Source organism: Rhipicephalus sanguineus, chromosome 9 (genome assembly GCF_013339695.2).
Source record: "Rhipicephalus sanguineus isolate Rsan-2018 chromosome 9, BIME_Rsan_1.4, whole genome shotgun sequence".
NCBI lineage: Eukaryota > Metazoa > Arthropoda > Arachnida > Ixodida > Ixodidae > Rhipicephalus > Rhipicephalus sanguineus.
Window position 1 is genome coordinate 46,587,105 of NC_051184.2, and position 17,708 is coordinate 46,604,812.

The following is a 17,708-nucleotide window of genomic DNA, read 5'->3' on the forward strand; positions in this document are numbered from 1 at the left end:
ATAAAAAAAACAACAAATAAATCCACTTGATGCAAAACATTAGGGCAAATCAAACGTAACCAGAAGTGTTCTCAGTAACTGCCCCACGTACGTTGGTAAAAATTTAAAAAAGCTTTAATACGTTTCTAAATTTTGCGCAACTGGCGACACCTGGCGATAGCGTTTTTAAGCACGCCGTCGCGCCGCGGTGGAAAGCAGCGGAAAGGCCTGTGCTGCTGCATTTTGAGGTAAGTGATGAACGCGCTACATTTTTAGTCTCTCTTTTTTTTGTCTCGCTTAACCAAAGGGTCTACGGTTTCATCGCGTCCTTTCAGGAGATCGTGAGTAGGCTAGCGCGATATTGAAGCTCGCATTACGCACGTTATTTATCTCGGCAAATCGGCGGGTACCAAGTTGTAGTGGTTGTAGGGTGCCTCACTTCGGCTGCTCTTCGCGAAATATTGGAAAGAACGGAATCAAATTCCGAGAAGTGCGAGGCTGATCTTTACTGCACGCTGCCTTGACCTTTCTTGCGACGAGCTGTGTTTTGATGATGTGTTAATGCGTTCGAAAGTGATGGCCAACGCGCGGTAGACGGATCGAGGGGGGGACCCCCCTGTCACGCCTGTCTGGGACCAGCTGACTGCGAGCCTTTTTTTGATTAACGGCGCGTATCGGATGGACGCATCTAAAGCGGCTCCTTCCTGAGGCTTTTGGTGTTCGTTGCTTTATTCACCCCGGCAGAACTTTCCGTGCCCGAGCAGCTTGAAAGGATGGGACGACGCAGAAGCAAGCGGAAGCCACCGCCGAAACGCAAGAACATTGAACCCCTGGAGACGCAGTTCAACTGTCCTTTCTGCAACCACGAGCGCTCGTGCGAAGTCAAAATGTAAGTACTTCCCGGGAACACCATCTTGTTGTTTCGTACTCGTAAGTTTGGCGGAGTGGTAAAGCTTCAACGCTCGGTGACTTGCAAACAACGGCCAAGTAAAAGACGCAACTTCGAAGTAACGTTTGTTCAGGTGCACACATATATTTATACTGTTCTTCGAGAGCGTAACCGGAAATTCTTTTAGGGACGGGATTCAACGATACTTTACGTATGTTTGTGCGTGCGTTTGATGTGTACTTACGTGCATGTATACACGTGCAAAACTGCAAAATTTGGAGAGGGTGGGGGGTTGACGCATTCGACCAACGTCCCTGGTTACGCCGGTGCTATTCTTATCCCAGCTATTCCACACATCAAGCGTCAATCAGGTGGAAAGCAAACACGGAATCTCCTTTTTGAGTTGCCTGTGTTGCAAACATTTCTTTTGGGAAACTCCTTCCCTGGAACGTTTTTAGCGGATGGCATTGGCGCGCAGTCTTTGACCTTTCTAGCGACTGGAACGGCCCCGATGGAAGGTGCATCCCGCGAGCACCAAAACGTGGGTTTGGCATTAAATTTTCGCAGTGTGGAAAATTTTCCTTATGTGCACGATCCTCCATGTCGCCTTTACATGTTATGTTAGAGAAAGCTTTTGTTCTACCATCATGAAGTATTTCAACAAAACCTTTCTACAGAGTGCTCTACTTTTACATTTCATTTTGTAGTGCTGGTACAATGCATTCCTGTGGCTCAGATGTAATAATTGTAGGGCTTTCATGTCCAGAAATCACGATATGATTGCGAAGGGCACCTTAGCGGAGGGCTTCGCTCCAGAAATTTCGACCCCCTGGGGTTCTTCAACATCACCTAAATCTAAGTACACGGGTCTCCAGCTTTTCGCCTCGACCACTGTGTTTCAGATGTATTCTGCAAGAGTTGGGTGTTTAGCTCAGTGGGTAAGGCACTTGGCTTCTCAGCATGGGGCCACAGATTCGAAAGTCATCACCATCAGGAAACTTATGGTCTTATAAATTTGGTTCTCTATGGTGATTCGTCTTATGTGACAGGGATTGAGGGAAATCCAAGTTTCCCATCGTGTCAGCATAGAAACGCTTATGCATTTAGAAGGCCATGCGGAACTATCATTCTTAATAAGTTGAGTAGCATTGGTATACGTGCAAGTTAACAATCACTAATGAGTAGCTGCACGAGCCAACCTTTGAGTTAATGAAACGGCGTGCCTCAGTACTACACAAGTTTCCTGGCAGCTGCCTTGTTTGATGTCTCAGTAGTCATTCTGTATACCGATTGTTAAGTTCGCGTGCGCTTGTAGTTGAGAGTGACAGTTCTTTTGTTAGTTTCATGAGCAATGTGCGAGGTAGCTGGGATAATAATAATATATTACACGTGCATACTTCTTAATAAAGATCTGCTTTACGTCAGCGCCTGTTACATCCACCTGTTCCGTGTCCTCGTCAGTTTTTTTAGCGATGTCCACCAATTTCTGTAATGTGGTTTGTGGACATGGCGTTTCCTTGTAGTGCAAAGAGCTTGTATTCACAGTGACAGCCAACATGTCAAATGGCTCCAAGTCCATGGAGTCCAAGTTCTGAGTATCTAGTTACCTGTTATGCATTGCTGCTATGGCCATGGGTTACATTTAACTGATATTTGCTGATATAGTTCACTTGTGGAATAGAGTACAGCAGAACCTAAAATCCAGTGGCAGACACTCCCTCAGGGGTATTGGTGATGATCTGGCTAGTTCCATAAGGTAGCTTTAAAACATATAAAATCTGAATTAAGAAAGATGAAATGCAGTAGAAATTTTTCATGGGAACGAATAAATTGACACAGTGGTATAGCTATTCGGTAGAAAAAAAGAAAACGAAATGGCGCTATGATTCTCGAGCCAATCAAAAATTCCCTTATGGCATTGCGAGCATTCCTATCACTATGCTTAAGAGTGAAGGCCCCCTGAACGTTTGAACCTAATCTAAAAATGCAGAGTGCAGTTTCTAAAATTATTTTTCACAAATTAGAAGTTGTTCTGTTGTCTCCTGACCTTCACCAAAGGAACAATTTGGTGAAAATGCCACGAGACCAGCTCTGTGTAAATAAAAAGTTAAGTTACAGAACTCAACACTGTAGTTTAGTGATTGCAATTTCCAGGTATTCGTGTTTGAGATATTTACCATTCCAGCTGGGCTTCTCTGAAAGTCTTTGTTTTTCAGGGATCGGCAACGGAATACAGGTCGCATCACCTGTCGAGTCTGTTTGGAAGATTTTCAGACGGCTATAAACTGTATCCTTATCTTGTTTCCAGCTGTTTCTTCTCATTAACAATGACGCTTTTTAAGTGTTTTGACTGTGCTGTTAACTGTCAGCTTGCTTGCCACCAAAAATTTTCTTATAAAAGTTTGAAAAAGTTACTACTACCCAAAATGTTGGCCGTTGCTCTATTACCTTTTTATTAACAAGCGGGGAAGAAATTGAATTTTAATTATGCTAAACACTGAACCTGCATGCTTGACTTATACTCCGCCAGAATGGCTGGAATGCAAGAACACACATTGAAATCTCTGGCATCTCATTGCTGGGCTCACAGCGTAACAACTTGAAAACATACATTTGTCAGTGTAATGAACATAATGAATCCATGACATCGATAAAAGTACATGTTCTGAATCTCCGTAGTGTTTAAGGTTTGCAGAATTCAATGACATATGTGCACAAGTGCTAGCTGTTGCCAGAATTGGCGTTACACAGTGGCTGTCATTGGTAGTGACACACTGAGACAGTTTGTGCTGTCTTTTTCCCTCTCTGTATCGACTGACTTATCCTGTTTCTCGGTTTAGGATAGCATACTGGATTGCTTCTTTCTGGTTAATTAACGTTCCCACTATTACCCACTCCTCTAATGTTATAGACTATTTTACAGATGGGCTTTGGTGCTGCCACATTGGACTGTAACCTTGTCATTTCGTATCTTTAACAACTAGACGAACAGTGCTATGGTGGACTATATGAAAACGGTTGGGTTGGTGCGTTCGACAATTCACTTCGTGACATTAAAAAATATGAAAACATTCGTTTAACAGCTCAAGGTGGCAGCGCCCATATGTCTTATGTGAAATCGTCTGTGCTCACGCAAACTAGTGCCATTGGCCTTGACTGTGTCCCCACACCAACAGATCTCTCCGAAGCTATCGACGTCTACAGTGACTGGATCGATGCATGCGAGAGCGCAAACCAGTGAGGCGTGGGCAAGAAAGACCCGCCTCTCCTTCATGTACATATTGTCCATAGGAATCGCCGGCGGAAAGGAGTGTCATCGGAGCGCGTTCATCCGACTGCGTGTGTGTGCAAGAGCCTTCCATCTCTCTGTGTCGTGTCGTCGTCCCACCGGGCAGTGTGCGGACCACAAGCAACCATCACCTACCCCCCTTCGCCCTCTGTGTTGTGCGCATCTGCAATGCAAAGTTCAGAAGCGCACACCGCGCTACTTCTCGTCGTCTGTTGGTGTGCTGCGGTCTCTGTTGTAATGTTTCATGGTTGGGGAAAGTAATTAAATCTGTTTTATGTTGGGATGGCGCTGCTGTTGCCGGCGTGTTTAATTTATGTGAGACTGCAACTTGTCGGTCTGCATGACCGGGCGTGGCCGGTCATGCAGTAAGTTCTCAAATTCGAACAAACATTACATTTTTGGCTGGCCCGCTATGTTTTCACTGTATTTTAAAGCCACTTAATCCGAACTGCCACATTGCACAAATTTAGACAATTCAAACTTTTTGCTTGTCCGTGCCTGGAAATATCTGCTGCCTTTGTTGCTTCTAGGTGAACATTTGCATTTTTGTGTCACCAGCAGTCACAAATACACCCGATTGCCTGCCAACAAAATGGCTAAGCTGCGTGTATGCACAATCTTAGGAAGAAAGTAAGAAAAAACTGAAGTGGCCTGGCCTTGATCTATCGTGTAATTAATGTCACGTTTGCCGTAATACACTGATGTCATGCAGGAAAACGTCCTAAGAATGGGAAGGGGCTACAAGCTGTAGGGGGGGGGGGAGAGGGGCACAACGCATTTTGTCCCTTATTTACACTCGAGTGCACGTGTTCTATAGTAACAAGATAGTAGTATGATCACTTATGTCTAAATACTTCACTGGCAATCGTGCTGAGCTGTCTGTGATGTTGCTGCGGCACTGGGAAACAATAAACATCGCAACACTAGTTGGTATTTTGCCCAGAGTCATTTATGAGAATTTCTGATAATTCAAACTAAGTCCTGAGGTCCCCTCGAGTTTGAATTATCGAGTCTGCTGCAAATCTCTACTACGGACTGAAATGGCCATTGCTTGTAGCGGGCAGTCGTCCGTGGCCGAGGGCTGCGAGTTGGGTTCAATGGATAATATCGACCACCTGAGGTTGTTTTAACGTGCAACAACGTTGCACAGTACATGGGCCTCTGCTATTTTGCCTCCATCGAAATGCAACCGACATAGTCGGAATTGAACTTGCGCCTTTGAGGTGTTTATGACAGCGCACGGCTTAAAATTTAGCCTTTAACAGCAAAGCTGTGCAACGCTAGGCACAACCAAAATTTGCCACTTTTATGTATGCAGAAACTCCTAGCTCGCATGTGCCACAGCAATTGGGCAAGTGCCACTACTCGCCATCTATCCTCTAAAAATGAAGTGTAAAAACCTAACATATCCATTCATAATTGTTCTGGTCAGATTAATGCAGCAGTCTGCTCTGCCCGCAATACGCAATATTGGCCAATCCCCCAGAGTGGGTATGTGCCATAGTGTTGGGGATTCAATCAATCAATGCGGAGCAAGTGCAAAAGTGCAAAAATAATGAAATCGCCGCACAAGCACTCCGTTGATTAACCAGCGAATCTGAAACGTGCAGCCCCGGTGTGTCACCGGGTAACAACAGTGAAAGCTAGTACGAACTGTTGCGATTATCGAATTGCTAAACACAATGAACTGCTTATTGCGCTCCTCCACGATGGTGATTGTGCGAAGCATGTGAAATAAACACCGTAGCAAACCCAAGCCAAATGTGTGTGCAACCTCGTTGGGAAATGCAAAGACTTTATTGAACTGTTGGGACTAAGCCAGTGATAAACACTGGGTTGCTAGTTTCAGCTTCACTGGTTAACCATCAGTACGGATAGGTTGGGTGGTGATTTTTCTTTCATATTCTCTAAAGTTGACGACATGAGAGAGCTGCAATATTAGAATGCATGTTTCGTTAAGATTTTTGAACTTTAAACTTCCAATTTTTTTTTAAGCTTACCAATCTAAGAAATGTGCTTCATACAGTTGGTAAAATTTAGCTTTCTCTCCTGTAACTAATTCAATCCTGCAAGAAACCTTAATTGTTTCTGTAACATGAAATCGGAGTCATCTCTACAAATCACTCGTAGTTCCAACCATTGGATTCGCGATGTTGCCGCACGAAGGAAACTAATATTTGCGCGCTCGTCAATGGACAACTCCAGGCACGTCGATACACAAACCAACTTACAGTAGCACCGATGCCAAGGAAATTGCGAAAGTCTGCGACTAGGATTGGCTACATACATTTGTTTTCACAGATTCTTACAAAGTAACTAAATGACTAAGTGTGGTTTAACTCCCAGTGAAGATCTCAATGTAGATCACTGTAGATTAATCCTTGCTACTAAAGGTGGATTGCCCGTGCTAAATTAGATTTTAAAAACGGCAAGCCAAATGGAGAATGAAAAGCCTTCCTTTTCGATCTTATTCAATGGCACCCAATATGCTGTACGCTTTCTGGTTAGTCAATAAAGCGCATCACAAACCGTGCCGTCGTCACTAGCCATATCAGTACCTGTTGTGTAAAACCCACATCCGGGTACTGCTGCTTTCAACAGCAAAATGAAGAAATCTTCTCAAACATAAAGAATTCAGAGTCCTCTGTAATGGTCAGGATGGAACGTATAATGGGTAAACAGCTCATAGTCTTGGAGGAAATCTCATGTCTGTAGTCAGATGCAACTTAAGAAGTCCGGAGAAGCCCCTCCCACGTAACCGAAGTGTGGCAGCCAATCACCTCTGTGACTGAAGAAATAGTCCCGCTCATGCACACAGCAATGTTCTCCAAAGGCAGGGGAACCTGCCGTCCGGCTCATGATGGTCTAGAGCGCACGTCCGTTGGTGCAGGCTTCTATGCATCCGCCTTCAAGGAGGAAATGCCGCAGACTTCTATTCCGACTATAGAAGCATCAAACCATTGCACCTTTTTTCTAAGGCAGCCAACACGACAAGCTTGCTTTGGCAGAACATGGAAACAAGTTTAGTTTATTCATCACATGTACACAACTTTGCACACTTGAGAAACAACTGTTGCTCTTCTCTTTTTTTTTTCACTTGCAAACAGTTGCAGAAGTGCTCGCACATCACATTTCAGTCGACACCGCTTGAAACTGATTCGCAAATATTTTAGTCGGTGACGGTTCGCCGTTTAGATTTTATCCTGTACTATTATCTGGCAAAAAAAATAAATAAAAGTTCATTGCAAATGGTAGGTGTTTGAAGAAAAGCAATATTAGGCACTTTCAATTTTTTTCACACAACTAAACCTATTAAAAGTAGTGATCATGTGCCATGTGATAAGTGACAGGCATCAAGAACTGCCTAGACTCCCCACCCCCTTCTTTTTAAGTGACAGGCATCAAGAACTGCCTAGACCCCCTCTTCCCCCTTTTTTTTTAAGTGATGGGCATCAAGAACTGTCTAGACACCCCCTCTCCTTTCTTACTGCTATAAGGGAATTTCCACAAAGCTTAAAGCAATTAAGCCTTCATCTACATTTCCTTTCAAGGATTTTGCCAACCATTCATGGCAAAAAAAAAAAACAGCATACTTCTGTGGAGGCACACATAATGTGCGACATTGCGTCGTTCTGTTAAAACATGAAAAAAAACAAAAAAAACAGTAGAAATTGAGTGGTGTCAATGATCACTGTCAATGCAAACAGCATAATGGTTACTCGATGACAAAGTTTACATATGCATGTGCTTGCATGCGAGACAATCTTAAAGGTATTCCGTCATGCCCAATCAGGCATGCCCCTATGGCGTAACGGTTAAAGTATCAGGCTTCAGCACAAGAGGTCCAGCGTTCAAATCCCACCATCTAAACGTCTCAATTTTATATGTTTACTGAGTGTACATATGCAATGCCCCAACATCACTTGCATGTGTGAGTGTTACACCAGAAGGCCACCCATCCACGATATATTTGCCTTTAAAGGGCAAAAAAAAATAAAAAGGAATCTCAATAGGGTTTAACCTCAGTTCGGTGCAGAATCACTGCACTCAGTTGGTGCCTCAGAAATGCAATCTATGTGGTCACAATTTTTATGTGCCCACAATGCCACAGCTGATGCCATTAAACCTAATGCACACGTAGAAAGGAGCATGCGTTTTTTAAAGAGACATTAAAGAAAGAAGTCTCATAATTTGGGTTGCATCAGTGAATCGCTCTTCCACAATGCTCGTCAAAATGAGGAAAGACTTCGCAAAGCAAGAAAAGATGGCTGATGTCGCTGCCTTGAAGTCCCGCACCAGCCTAGTGCGACATCTTTGATTTTTGATGGCACATTGTAAGGACTAGCTGGCCTTTTATCAGTAAAGACTACATTGCGTAATAAGGAAGACAAAAATTGAACTTGACAAGTTCAAAATTTTCCACTGGGCTGCAATGGCCCATTGCCCAAATACAACAAAAACGGTGAACTACATGGCAACATTCGAAAATGAGCACCAAAGTATAGGCACAATGTTTTCAAAAAGTGAAAATATAGGCTTCATTTTCTCTTCTATTAGCAACAGCTGTTTAGCACAAATTAGCAATACTGCTCAAAGATGCAATAAGATGCAATACCACTCAAAACTTAATGTTTCTCTGTAGTGTCCCTGCAAGTGCACAAGGATGCAGTTATAAAAACTGATTAGGCACTATTTTATGCAACAAATACAATGATGCAAGGGAAATGACAGTAGAGAAAGCACACGTATGTCAACAAATATTTTTTTTGTGTGTGTGTATGTGTATAGATGCACTAGCGATGTACAGTCGACCACAAAAATTTTTGAAACAATGGTTCTTCGGCAAGTGTGGATCTACGCTCTGGTAAGGCAATGCACGCTTTGAACTTCACAAAAAACAGTGTCAAACGCATACAAACTGATCGAAATACTGATTTTGAGGCCACAATCCCATGTCTCGAACACGTGTGGCGGACTGTGACGTAAAAACAGCACGGCAGTACAAGGAAGCTAGTGCTACAAAAGTACACCTGCATAAATTAGCAACCGACAAAGCAAACCGAAATAGTGTCAGAAGAAAGTTTTGAGCAAACGCACTTTCCCCAAATCAGAACAATTATTGTGCAAAGCATGTTACGCTGTTTCGGAGCTGGCACAACAACACGCAAAAGCAGTGTTGATGCACTAGCACTGCAGTCGGATAGAACTTAAGAAGGCAGGACAGGAAGATGATTGAAATGCGGCAGCCGATTGCCTCCGCAACTAAAGAAATAGCCCCATACATTTTTGGCCATGTTCCTGAACAGCGGAGGCACTGGCCTCCGCTGTCAGCATAAGAGTGCGCTCATATTCATTAAACTTTGAGAAGAAAATGCAGCAGAAACGCTGCTACCTTATAATAAAGTTGTATCCGACTTCTGACACACTGCCAAGGTGCTGCTCTCCCAAAGAAAGCCCAGCAAGATTTTGTGTTGAAAAAGCCATGCTTCAGCATAGAGAGGATTCATCTTATGTACAGGTGAAACATGTAAGCAAACCAACATGATCTTTAAGAGGCTGGGCTGACTTCAACCCTGTGACAACATTTGCCGAAAGACAGAGGCTCAAATGTAAATTCCACATTAGCAGCACGTTTCTTTCCTCAGACTGTTGCTATGAAAACGGTCCACAGAAACACGTTTCTTGCGCTACTATATTTTCTTCAAATTTTAGCAATGCCACCCCCCCCCCCTACGTGGGCATGCCACTATATTTTGGTACAGTTCCAGAAGTGCAAAATGAAAGATGGTAGGGAACATGTTCATGCATGTGCCTCGTGTTTGCACATTTGCACGTGAAATATATGTACCAGTAGTGTACACACTAAGTATGCAAGTGATGTGGGTGCATATGTATATAATCGAGGGCGCATTCTTTTTTTCAGCCATATTTATGTACACATGTACATGTGTTCTATCTTTCACACTCGATGTCAGAATGCTGTCACTCAAACTTACTGTTTCTTTCATCTGCCAACAAAACAGCTGGTGGCATCACATTATCCTAGTTCAGACCATTATGGCTGACCAAATGTCAATGATGTTTCTTTTTCCAGCCCGAGAAGTTCGGCAGAAGGGGAGAAGTGTCGGGCACTCTCATAACGGCAGTGCTAACTGTTTGGACAAACGGCTCATGCACTGCTATTCTAACAGGAAAAAAGTATGTCTCGAAAACGTTGAAGGCTCTATCAACGCTGATGCCAGGCACCACCTGTGCACAAACAACAAAAGCTCTCATGCATGCCCCGAGCATGCTTTTAAAGTCACACTCCCACTTCAGTAAATATGTGTGATGCCACAAAAAGTACAATCTGGATCAGCCAAACGGCAGGAAGAACCGGGAAAATATTCTCGGACGAATACTCAGTCTACGGCTGAAGGTGTTGCTTGCACAGAGCCGAACAAGCAGTCTTTACACAGAGCTACGGACGCTATTACCCGTAAATGGCGATGTGTCCGTCACTGGTAGTGCAAAGTGTCACGCGAGCGACTGTATTGCTACAAGTGAACCAAGGATAGTGTATGGCACATTCTCTCATGCGCACATCTAGTACTTACCTTAATTCCAAAATTATCCGTAATGCTCACTGATAACTTGCACCAAGAATTTCACCGACAACTTACGAACGCCTTATTGATAAAATTACGGACCCTTATTGGTATATGGATTCATGCTAATTTATTTTGTTGTGGATGTTTCATCAAAGCTTTACAAAAAGTGAATTCTCCCCTCTTCCAGTGTTTCATTCGATGAACTCGAATGATATTCTGAAGAGGCAGGATGTGCAATCCTGGTGGAATGGTTTATCGGTAAATAGTTTTCCTTTCCTGACGCATACAGCTGCAAGCTCTTCACAAATGACTTGACACGGCAAGTCGCTTTCACACGTAGTTTGAGAGTTGGGGGCATGACTGCACAGTCAAGAGGCGAGGCACAAGATGTTTCCTTTAAAAGCACTCTCTCAGTTTTATTTCTTTGGTTGCAAAAAAACTCACCAGGTGGCAACGAGGCACCAATCCTCCACGCTCTGCGACACCATCATCACAGTTATCAGTGCTGCGATGCGGTGCGTACGTTTTCGGGCAGTTGGGGGAAAATATTCCCATAAAAAAAGCACAACCTTACTTCAGTGTTCTTGAAATATATCACATGTACGTGCCATAAAAGACTTTTTCACACGTTTTTTTTTTTTAGAGAAAAAACTGGTGGATTATATTTCAAAATTGCAAGTGCTATCATTAATGTCTAGTGCCTGCCATTAAACATGGTCAACTCAGTTCAATCACAAGCATGTCGAAATGAGCAAACCAGGCTACGTGAAAGTGCCAGTACACAAGCAGCTACTTATCAAGCCAGGGTGCTCGCTCCTGTTCCTTGACGCTAGGGAAACATTTAGCTTGATAAAGCAATCGGAGGCACCATGGGAGGCCTTTCAAGTGATTTCGCATTTGGGCAAGTGGCTTTGAGCGTAAAAAGCAACCATTTGTTTAGCAGGTAAGGTGCAATGATCGTTAACGATATGTGATAGTTTTCTCAATGCAGCCTAAACGTACTAATGATGTGAAGGTTTGTTCGAGTACCAGAAAGTCGATATGCCCTGACCAAGACCTTTTTTTTTTTTTTTTTCAGAATGCCAGTCGTGCTACTGTAGCAGGTTTCGCACAGGTTACGAGAAGGTGCCAGTGCATGTGCAAGTGGCTAACACGTTCACAAAGTCAAAACAGAGTGCACACTGTTGACTCTACATAACGCCTCCAAATTTTTCACTGAGTGAAACCTATTGCAGTAACACCAAGTGCATTCTGTTTCAATGTGTCTGAGGTATTGATGCTATTCCTCTGTTCTGCTTCTTAACACCGTAATAAATCCGCGGCAACAGATACTATGCACAGTTCCATAAAGCACGCATCCATTCTTTTTTATCATACACTTCAGAAAAAAAAAAAATAGATATTTGTCCAACAGCTGAGGCACGGTTTGTATGGCAGCTTGCAACAAGATGCTGTACAAATGCAAAGCACTTTGGGGTAATTTTTTTTGCAAGCCATAGGCCACTGATACCACGAGGGGAAAAGGCGCTATGCAGTGGGTCTTTGCGACCACAGTTGAGCTTGGCCAAACAATGCAATGTGAAGAACGAGCTAGGCCTAAGATTAGGCCTAAGCTAAGCCTAAGGTGAGCTGTCGAATTAACATGTGCTTTCAGTCGACATGTGCAATCTAAAACCAGACATTCAGCCTTGACACTTGTGAAACTAAACACGTGGGCTTAAAATCCCACAAACCAGCCCACAGTGCGGTGCTGTTAGCGTTTGCAGAGTCATCGTTGTTCACGTGAATAGCACCATCTTTCAGTTGCTGCTGCAAGGCTAAGTTGACAGAAACGGTACAATTTTCTGCAACAATAAAACACTGCCTACAATGAAGCGTCGCGAGTTTTCAGTCAGCACACGACTCTGCCACAGGCTCTATAAGATATAGTGGGAATTTCAGCATCCTTGAACACTTCTCTGCATAGCCTTTCCCGACTCTAGCTTGCTGAACTACGTTAATCGAAGAATTTGCAATTTCATAAAGATGACGTTCTCTGCAAGTGCAACGAAACTTCCCTTTCAATATACCTGGGAACGTCCACAGACCTGTTTGGCTGTGAAAGATAATTTTGATCTACCACCGGTTTTCCGATTCAGGGTAAAGGAATGATTTGCAGCAATGTTTTCCTGTGGCAGCTTCGTTTTGGTGCACATGACAATGCATCTGCCTCAAACATCAACAATCTATTCCATTCACAGAAGTTTGCAACTACGCTACTTGCATGCAAGTTTGGGACGACACAGGCGCTCAGGAGAATGATGTGTTGGGGCTGTTAGAATTTCACCGGGTCCAGCGGACAGCTAAGCTAGTATTTACAAGAGGCATCAGAGAAGTGAGACATGGGAGAAAAGGGGCGAGGGGGAAGGAGGAGAATGCAAAGAGGTGACGATGTCTTTGTTGGGGTTAGGTTGCACAGACCGTGCACACAACTTCTTGAATACGGAGGCGCACACACGAAGAAACATTTCAAAGACAGTTACACAGCAATTTCAAAACCTGTGTTTAAACCTACAGGTATTCCTTAAACAGCTCTGTACAAGAAATCACACATCACTCCAAGAAAATGGAGACGAAGAAAAGACGCACACCGGAGACTTGTGCAAGGCTTTGCTTTCCGAACTGGGAAAATAGACTTAGGCCTCGGGCCTTCCGCGAAAGAGGTTATGCGTTTCAGTTTAATGCAGTAATTCAGTGTGACATATTTGTACCAAACCGTAGTAACAGAAAGAATATATCCAACGAGAATTTATTAAAAGTTGTTATCTCGGCTTTTCTCTTGCCATTAGAAAAAAAAGGCATCATTCTTTGATATATCACAAGAAGGGAAAGCGCAAATCGTTCTTCCAGAATTTGGACAACCTGTGCGTTGACTCGAGGGACCAATAGGCAGGAATTTGCTACGAGCATGAAATCAAACGGCGCGAAAAAAAGACAACAAAGTAACAAGCACACAGCCGACGGATTGATTTTAACTTGCAGAGCCCAGCCAGCCGGGCAAGCTCATGCGTTTTTCACCTCAGGGACTCGAGGAATTGCTGCGCACACAGCTTCACCTTGACGGGGCAGTCCATTGCCACCCACTTCTCCACGATTCGTGGGAGTTCGAGCGCCACTGCCAGCTCGCGGATCTCGGCCGTCCCCGTACCCTCCACGTTGCACAGCGTGCCAGCCGCCACAAGCAGCCGAAACTGCGCCTCGCCGTCTGTCAGCTCAGCCGCAACGGCGACCATGGTGGTGAGCAGTTGCACCATGCGTTCCGTGGCCTGCGGGTCGCACACCACCCCTTCGCGCAAGTGCGCCACGGCAAAGTTCAGCAGCAGCGTCGACATGGCGATCTGCGTGTTCTTGTTGGCGCCGCCGGCCGCGGCCCGCCGCTGCAGCGCGCCCAGTATCCGCTCGCGCTCTTGCAGTGCCAGTGCTTCGCCGCTCGGCTGGGAGAACAGGTTGCACAAGCAGCGCAAGACTAGCATTTGATTGGCCGCCGCGTTGCGGCCCGTCGACGACAGCAGACCAATCAGCAGGCTGCACAGCTGCGCCCCGCTCATCTGGCACACACGGCTGTTCACTGTCTGATTTCGCAGCGCGAGCCTCAGCAGGTCCAGCGCCGGGAACACATAATCTGAAAGCGGTGAAGCACATGGGCAACGCATGTCTTTTAAGGGTTATATTCACGCGGAGGAGAAATCCTTGGGAAAGAAGCGGGGATTGTGGTCACACAACGGTGCTGTCACGTGATCTGCAATCCCCACTTCCCCTCGAGGATTTCTCCCCCATGTGAATACCCCTTTAATGATTATGGAGGAATTTTTAAAGAGGCTAGTTAATTCATTGTGAACATATAATTACGTAGGTATTACGCATGCGTTACGTATTACGCTACTATATATTATGTGTTCAAATTTTATGCACTGTGTATAGTCGTTTGCTTGTTTTTCATAATCTTTATCTACAGTGTTGCGATTGTAGCACCCCCTTACACAATGTCCAATGGGCCTGTAAGGTATTTCAAATAAATAAGAGCGCTACTGGTTTTCACCCTTCTCACTGTACGGAAGACACCCGTCGCACACCATCGACACAATACTTCCATACAAGCCGGAACCATCTGAGTGTGCGCCTAATTTCTGACACAGCCAGGCTTGCTGAAAAGTGTCAAGAGCTTGCCAAGACCTCTACAACGCATGAACAAGAGCAGCAGAAGAGCTTTCGTGATGGCACCACCACTTCGGAGCCCATGTTCCTGGAGCGCTCGTATGGCTCTCGGTCACTACCACTGCAACTGGCATCTCTTCAAAACTACTGCCAAACTACGAAGGCCCCTACCGTGTCATTGAGCGCACATTCCCGGTCAACTACCTGATCGAACCCACAGAACCACCCTCGGACATGCACCGTCGAGGGCGCGACATTGTCAACATGGAGTGCCTCAAGGCCTACTTCACCCGCTCATAGTGACCAGCTGTTAGGTTGACGGGCAGCTCCCTTTTCATACCCGGAGTAATTGTAGCGAAGCCTTGGAACTTAGTAATGGGTTGCGCTCTCGAGCGCCTTCTAGTGGGTTGACCTGAAAGGACGCCGCTCACGCTGAGAGCCTGTGCTTTGCCGTGACTGTCACCATTACGTATTGTCGCTGAGTGCCGGCAAATAAACACCTGAACAAAATAAATAAAATCGGTGAATGTGAGCTGCCTGGAAAGTGATAAATTCTGCACATATTTGTCATTCCCAAGAACATTGGTAAACTGCCAACTGATATAAAGCCTGCCATATGCATTCCAACCTTGTATTTCTTATGCAGAGAATTCCTTCTAGACATCAGAGTATGTCGTGACCGGTTGGTACAGGTAAACATCCTCCTTCACAACTTAAAAGACTGACTGCTGCGATGGTACATATTTGGCCCCCATACCAGCGCGAACTATCCCTACAGACCATGGTGAAATACACATAAGCCCATATCGCCACACATGCCGATTACCAAACACATGGTCTTGTTCCCTAGGAATGTGTGAATAGTAAACTTAAGGTTCAAAGCGAATACAAAGCGAATAGTAAATTGGTCGAATAATATCGAATTTAACAGTTCGAATAGTATATATTACATATTTTAAAGAAAAATGAGCATATATGTCATGACCCAACCAACCTGCACAATATTTTTAAAGACTGGAACAAGGCATGTGTGAATGTCACTTCTTTGGTTAGTGGTAAGGTGGAAGCAAATATCAATAATAGCAGGATCTGAATTTCAGTAGGATGCTAGTGATAACTGGTAAAATGTTACGTTTAAAATTTACTGTTCTTATTGCATATAAGCCTGTATAACAAGCCATTAAACATAAAAAATTGATTATTCTATGTGAGGGTAATATGTATGTTCATTTAACCTTGAAGTATGGCTTTGTGGCAGAGCGAATTTTTCCTGGACATGAGCCTCCACGGCACAGCACTCCATGCCGCAGTGAAACCACCTTTACAGCGGGGTCACGTGCAGTCTAATATACGCCTATTCGCTCATTTCGAATATACAGTCAATGATTTTTCGGACTCCCTAGGGACCGTGAAATCGTCCGAAAAATTGGGCAGTCCGAAAAAACGAATTCATGTTTTTTTATTCCACCCAAGCGGTCAAATCACCACAGCCACATCTGAAATAGCTTTAATGCCTCCCAATACACTTATCAGGCATTTTGATGAGCGCCCAGGCTCTCGCAAGTACCTGCAAGTGGCGGAAGCCCGCTTGACAACGTGCCAACCGCCACTTGCAAATTGCATTTCATGATTGACTTGCATCTCGTGCTGCGCGCCGCTGATACCAGCAAAGTGCGGAATAGATTACGGCTCTCTCGCATAGAGCGTTTGGAAACAACGCAGAACACAAAGACTGTGGCGGAAAAGCGGACAACTCGTCTGGCTTTCCCCAATGCATGTGCGCACGTAAACAATGCGCACACACATCGTCGAATCTCCGCTGATGCACAGCATTTGCTGCCGTGTGAAGCCGATCGTTTATAGTTGTGTGTAGTACATCGCCAACTAAGCTGACACAGTCACTGTACCGTTGATGTACCGTACGCATGCATTTGTTATGAAAGGGTTCGTGATGTCCACTCCGTTCCTGACCGCGCAAGGGCACGGCAATGGCGAGGAAGTTTCATTCAGTGAAGGCGGCGCACGGCATCTATGTGGCACACTTGGCGGTCTTGCACAAAGAGGCAGCATGAATGGCAGCGTGCCGCGTTGGAATTCTCGCCTATTAAATGCGTGCAGTAAGCATGCAACCGCACTAGGCCACATGCACTACTGAGCAGTTAACTGAAGATGCTCTTAAGCCGTACTGGCGAGTTTGCCACCTGCCGCCATCACGCCTCCATCCATTTCCGCTATAACGTTAAGACATCACCGCACGGCGCCGTGATAGCGGCCCCTTTGAATTTCTGGTCTGCTTCACCCCATAACACTTTGGCACTGCGGCAAAGCTGACTTTCGGGCTCTGCTACTGTCGCAGATTGACTCGTGAAAGCGCGAATTCGAACCTACGAGATGATAAGACCCGACAGAGGTGGGGGCTTCAATTAATGCCTTTCGGACTCGCAATTTGGGCAGAAAGTTCAAAAAATCAGATGCTGAAGAGTTACAGCGTCCGAAATTTCGGATGTTCTCATACACTGACGTCTATGGGGCTGGTGAAGGTGCTGCAAAAGTGTCCGAATTTTCGAGCATGTCCGGAAAATCGGGCGTTCGCAAAATCGGCAGTTGACTGTACCTCGAAATGTCAAATAATTTAAATCCGTGTCGAAGCGAATTCGAATACTGTAATATTCGTTCGAATATTCGAAGTGCTCGAATATTCACACATGCCTATCAAATGTTTCCATGTCTTCGATTCAGCAGATGAAGGAATGGCAAAACCAACACA

General features: G+C 44.7%; 2 protein-coding genes across 2 annotated transcripts in view; one reads left to right on the plus strand and one right to left on the minus strand.

Moving 5' to 3' along the window:
* The first annotated feature begins 121 nt into the window (after positions 1–121).
* On the plus strand, positions 122–4,440 carry LOC119405114 (transcription elongation factor 1 homolog). Its single transcript, XM_037671909.2, has 4 exons — positions 122–227; positions 724–868; positions 3,085–3,155; positions 4,045–4,440. Exons 2-4 carry the CDS (start codon positions 753–755, stop codon positions 4,107–4,109), a joined length of 252 nt encoding a protein of 83 aa, XP_037527837.1. The 5' UTR covers positions 122–227; positions 724–752; the 3' UTR covers positions 4,110–4,440.
* Positions 4,441–7,572: 3,132 nt separating this feature from the next.
* The window catches only part of LOC119405115 (phospholipase A-2-activating protein), a 30,459-nt gene continuing 20,323 nt past the window's right edge, over positions 7,573–17,708 (minus strand). Inside the window, exon 10 of the mRNA XM_037671910.2 lies at positions 7,573–14,408. Coding sequence (XP_037527838.1) covers positions 13,801–14,408 — 608 coding nt within the window. The 3' untranslated portion in view covers positions 7,573–13,800. The remainder of the gene's footprint in view (positions 14,409–17,708) is intronic.

Excerpts from the sequence above, each read along its gene's own strand:
- LOC119405114 (XM_037671909.2), top strand. The coding sequence starts at position 753 with ATGGGACGACGCAGAAGCAAGCGGAAGCCACCGCCGAAACGCAAGAAC. Across the intron at positions 869-3,084 it reads CGCTCGTGCGAAGTCAAAAT|GGATCGGCAACGGAATACAG; the intron begins GTAAGTACTTCC and ends TTTGTTTTTCAG. Across the intron at positions 3,156-4,044 it reads TTTTCAGACGGCTATAAACT|ATCTCTCCGAAGCTATCGAC; the intron begins GTATCCTTATCT and ends CCACACCAACAG.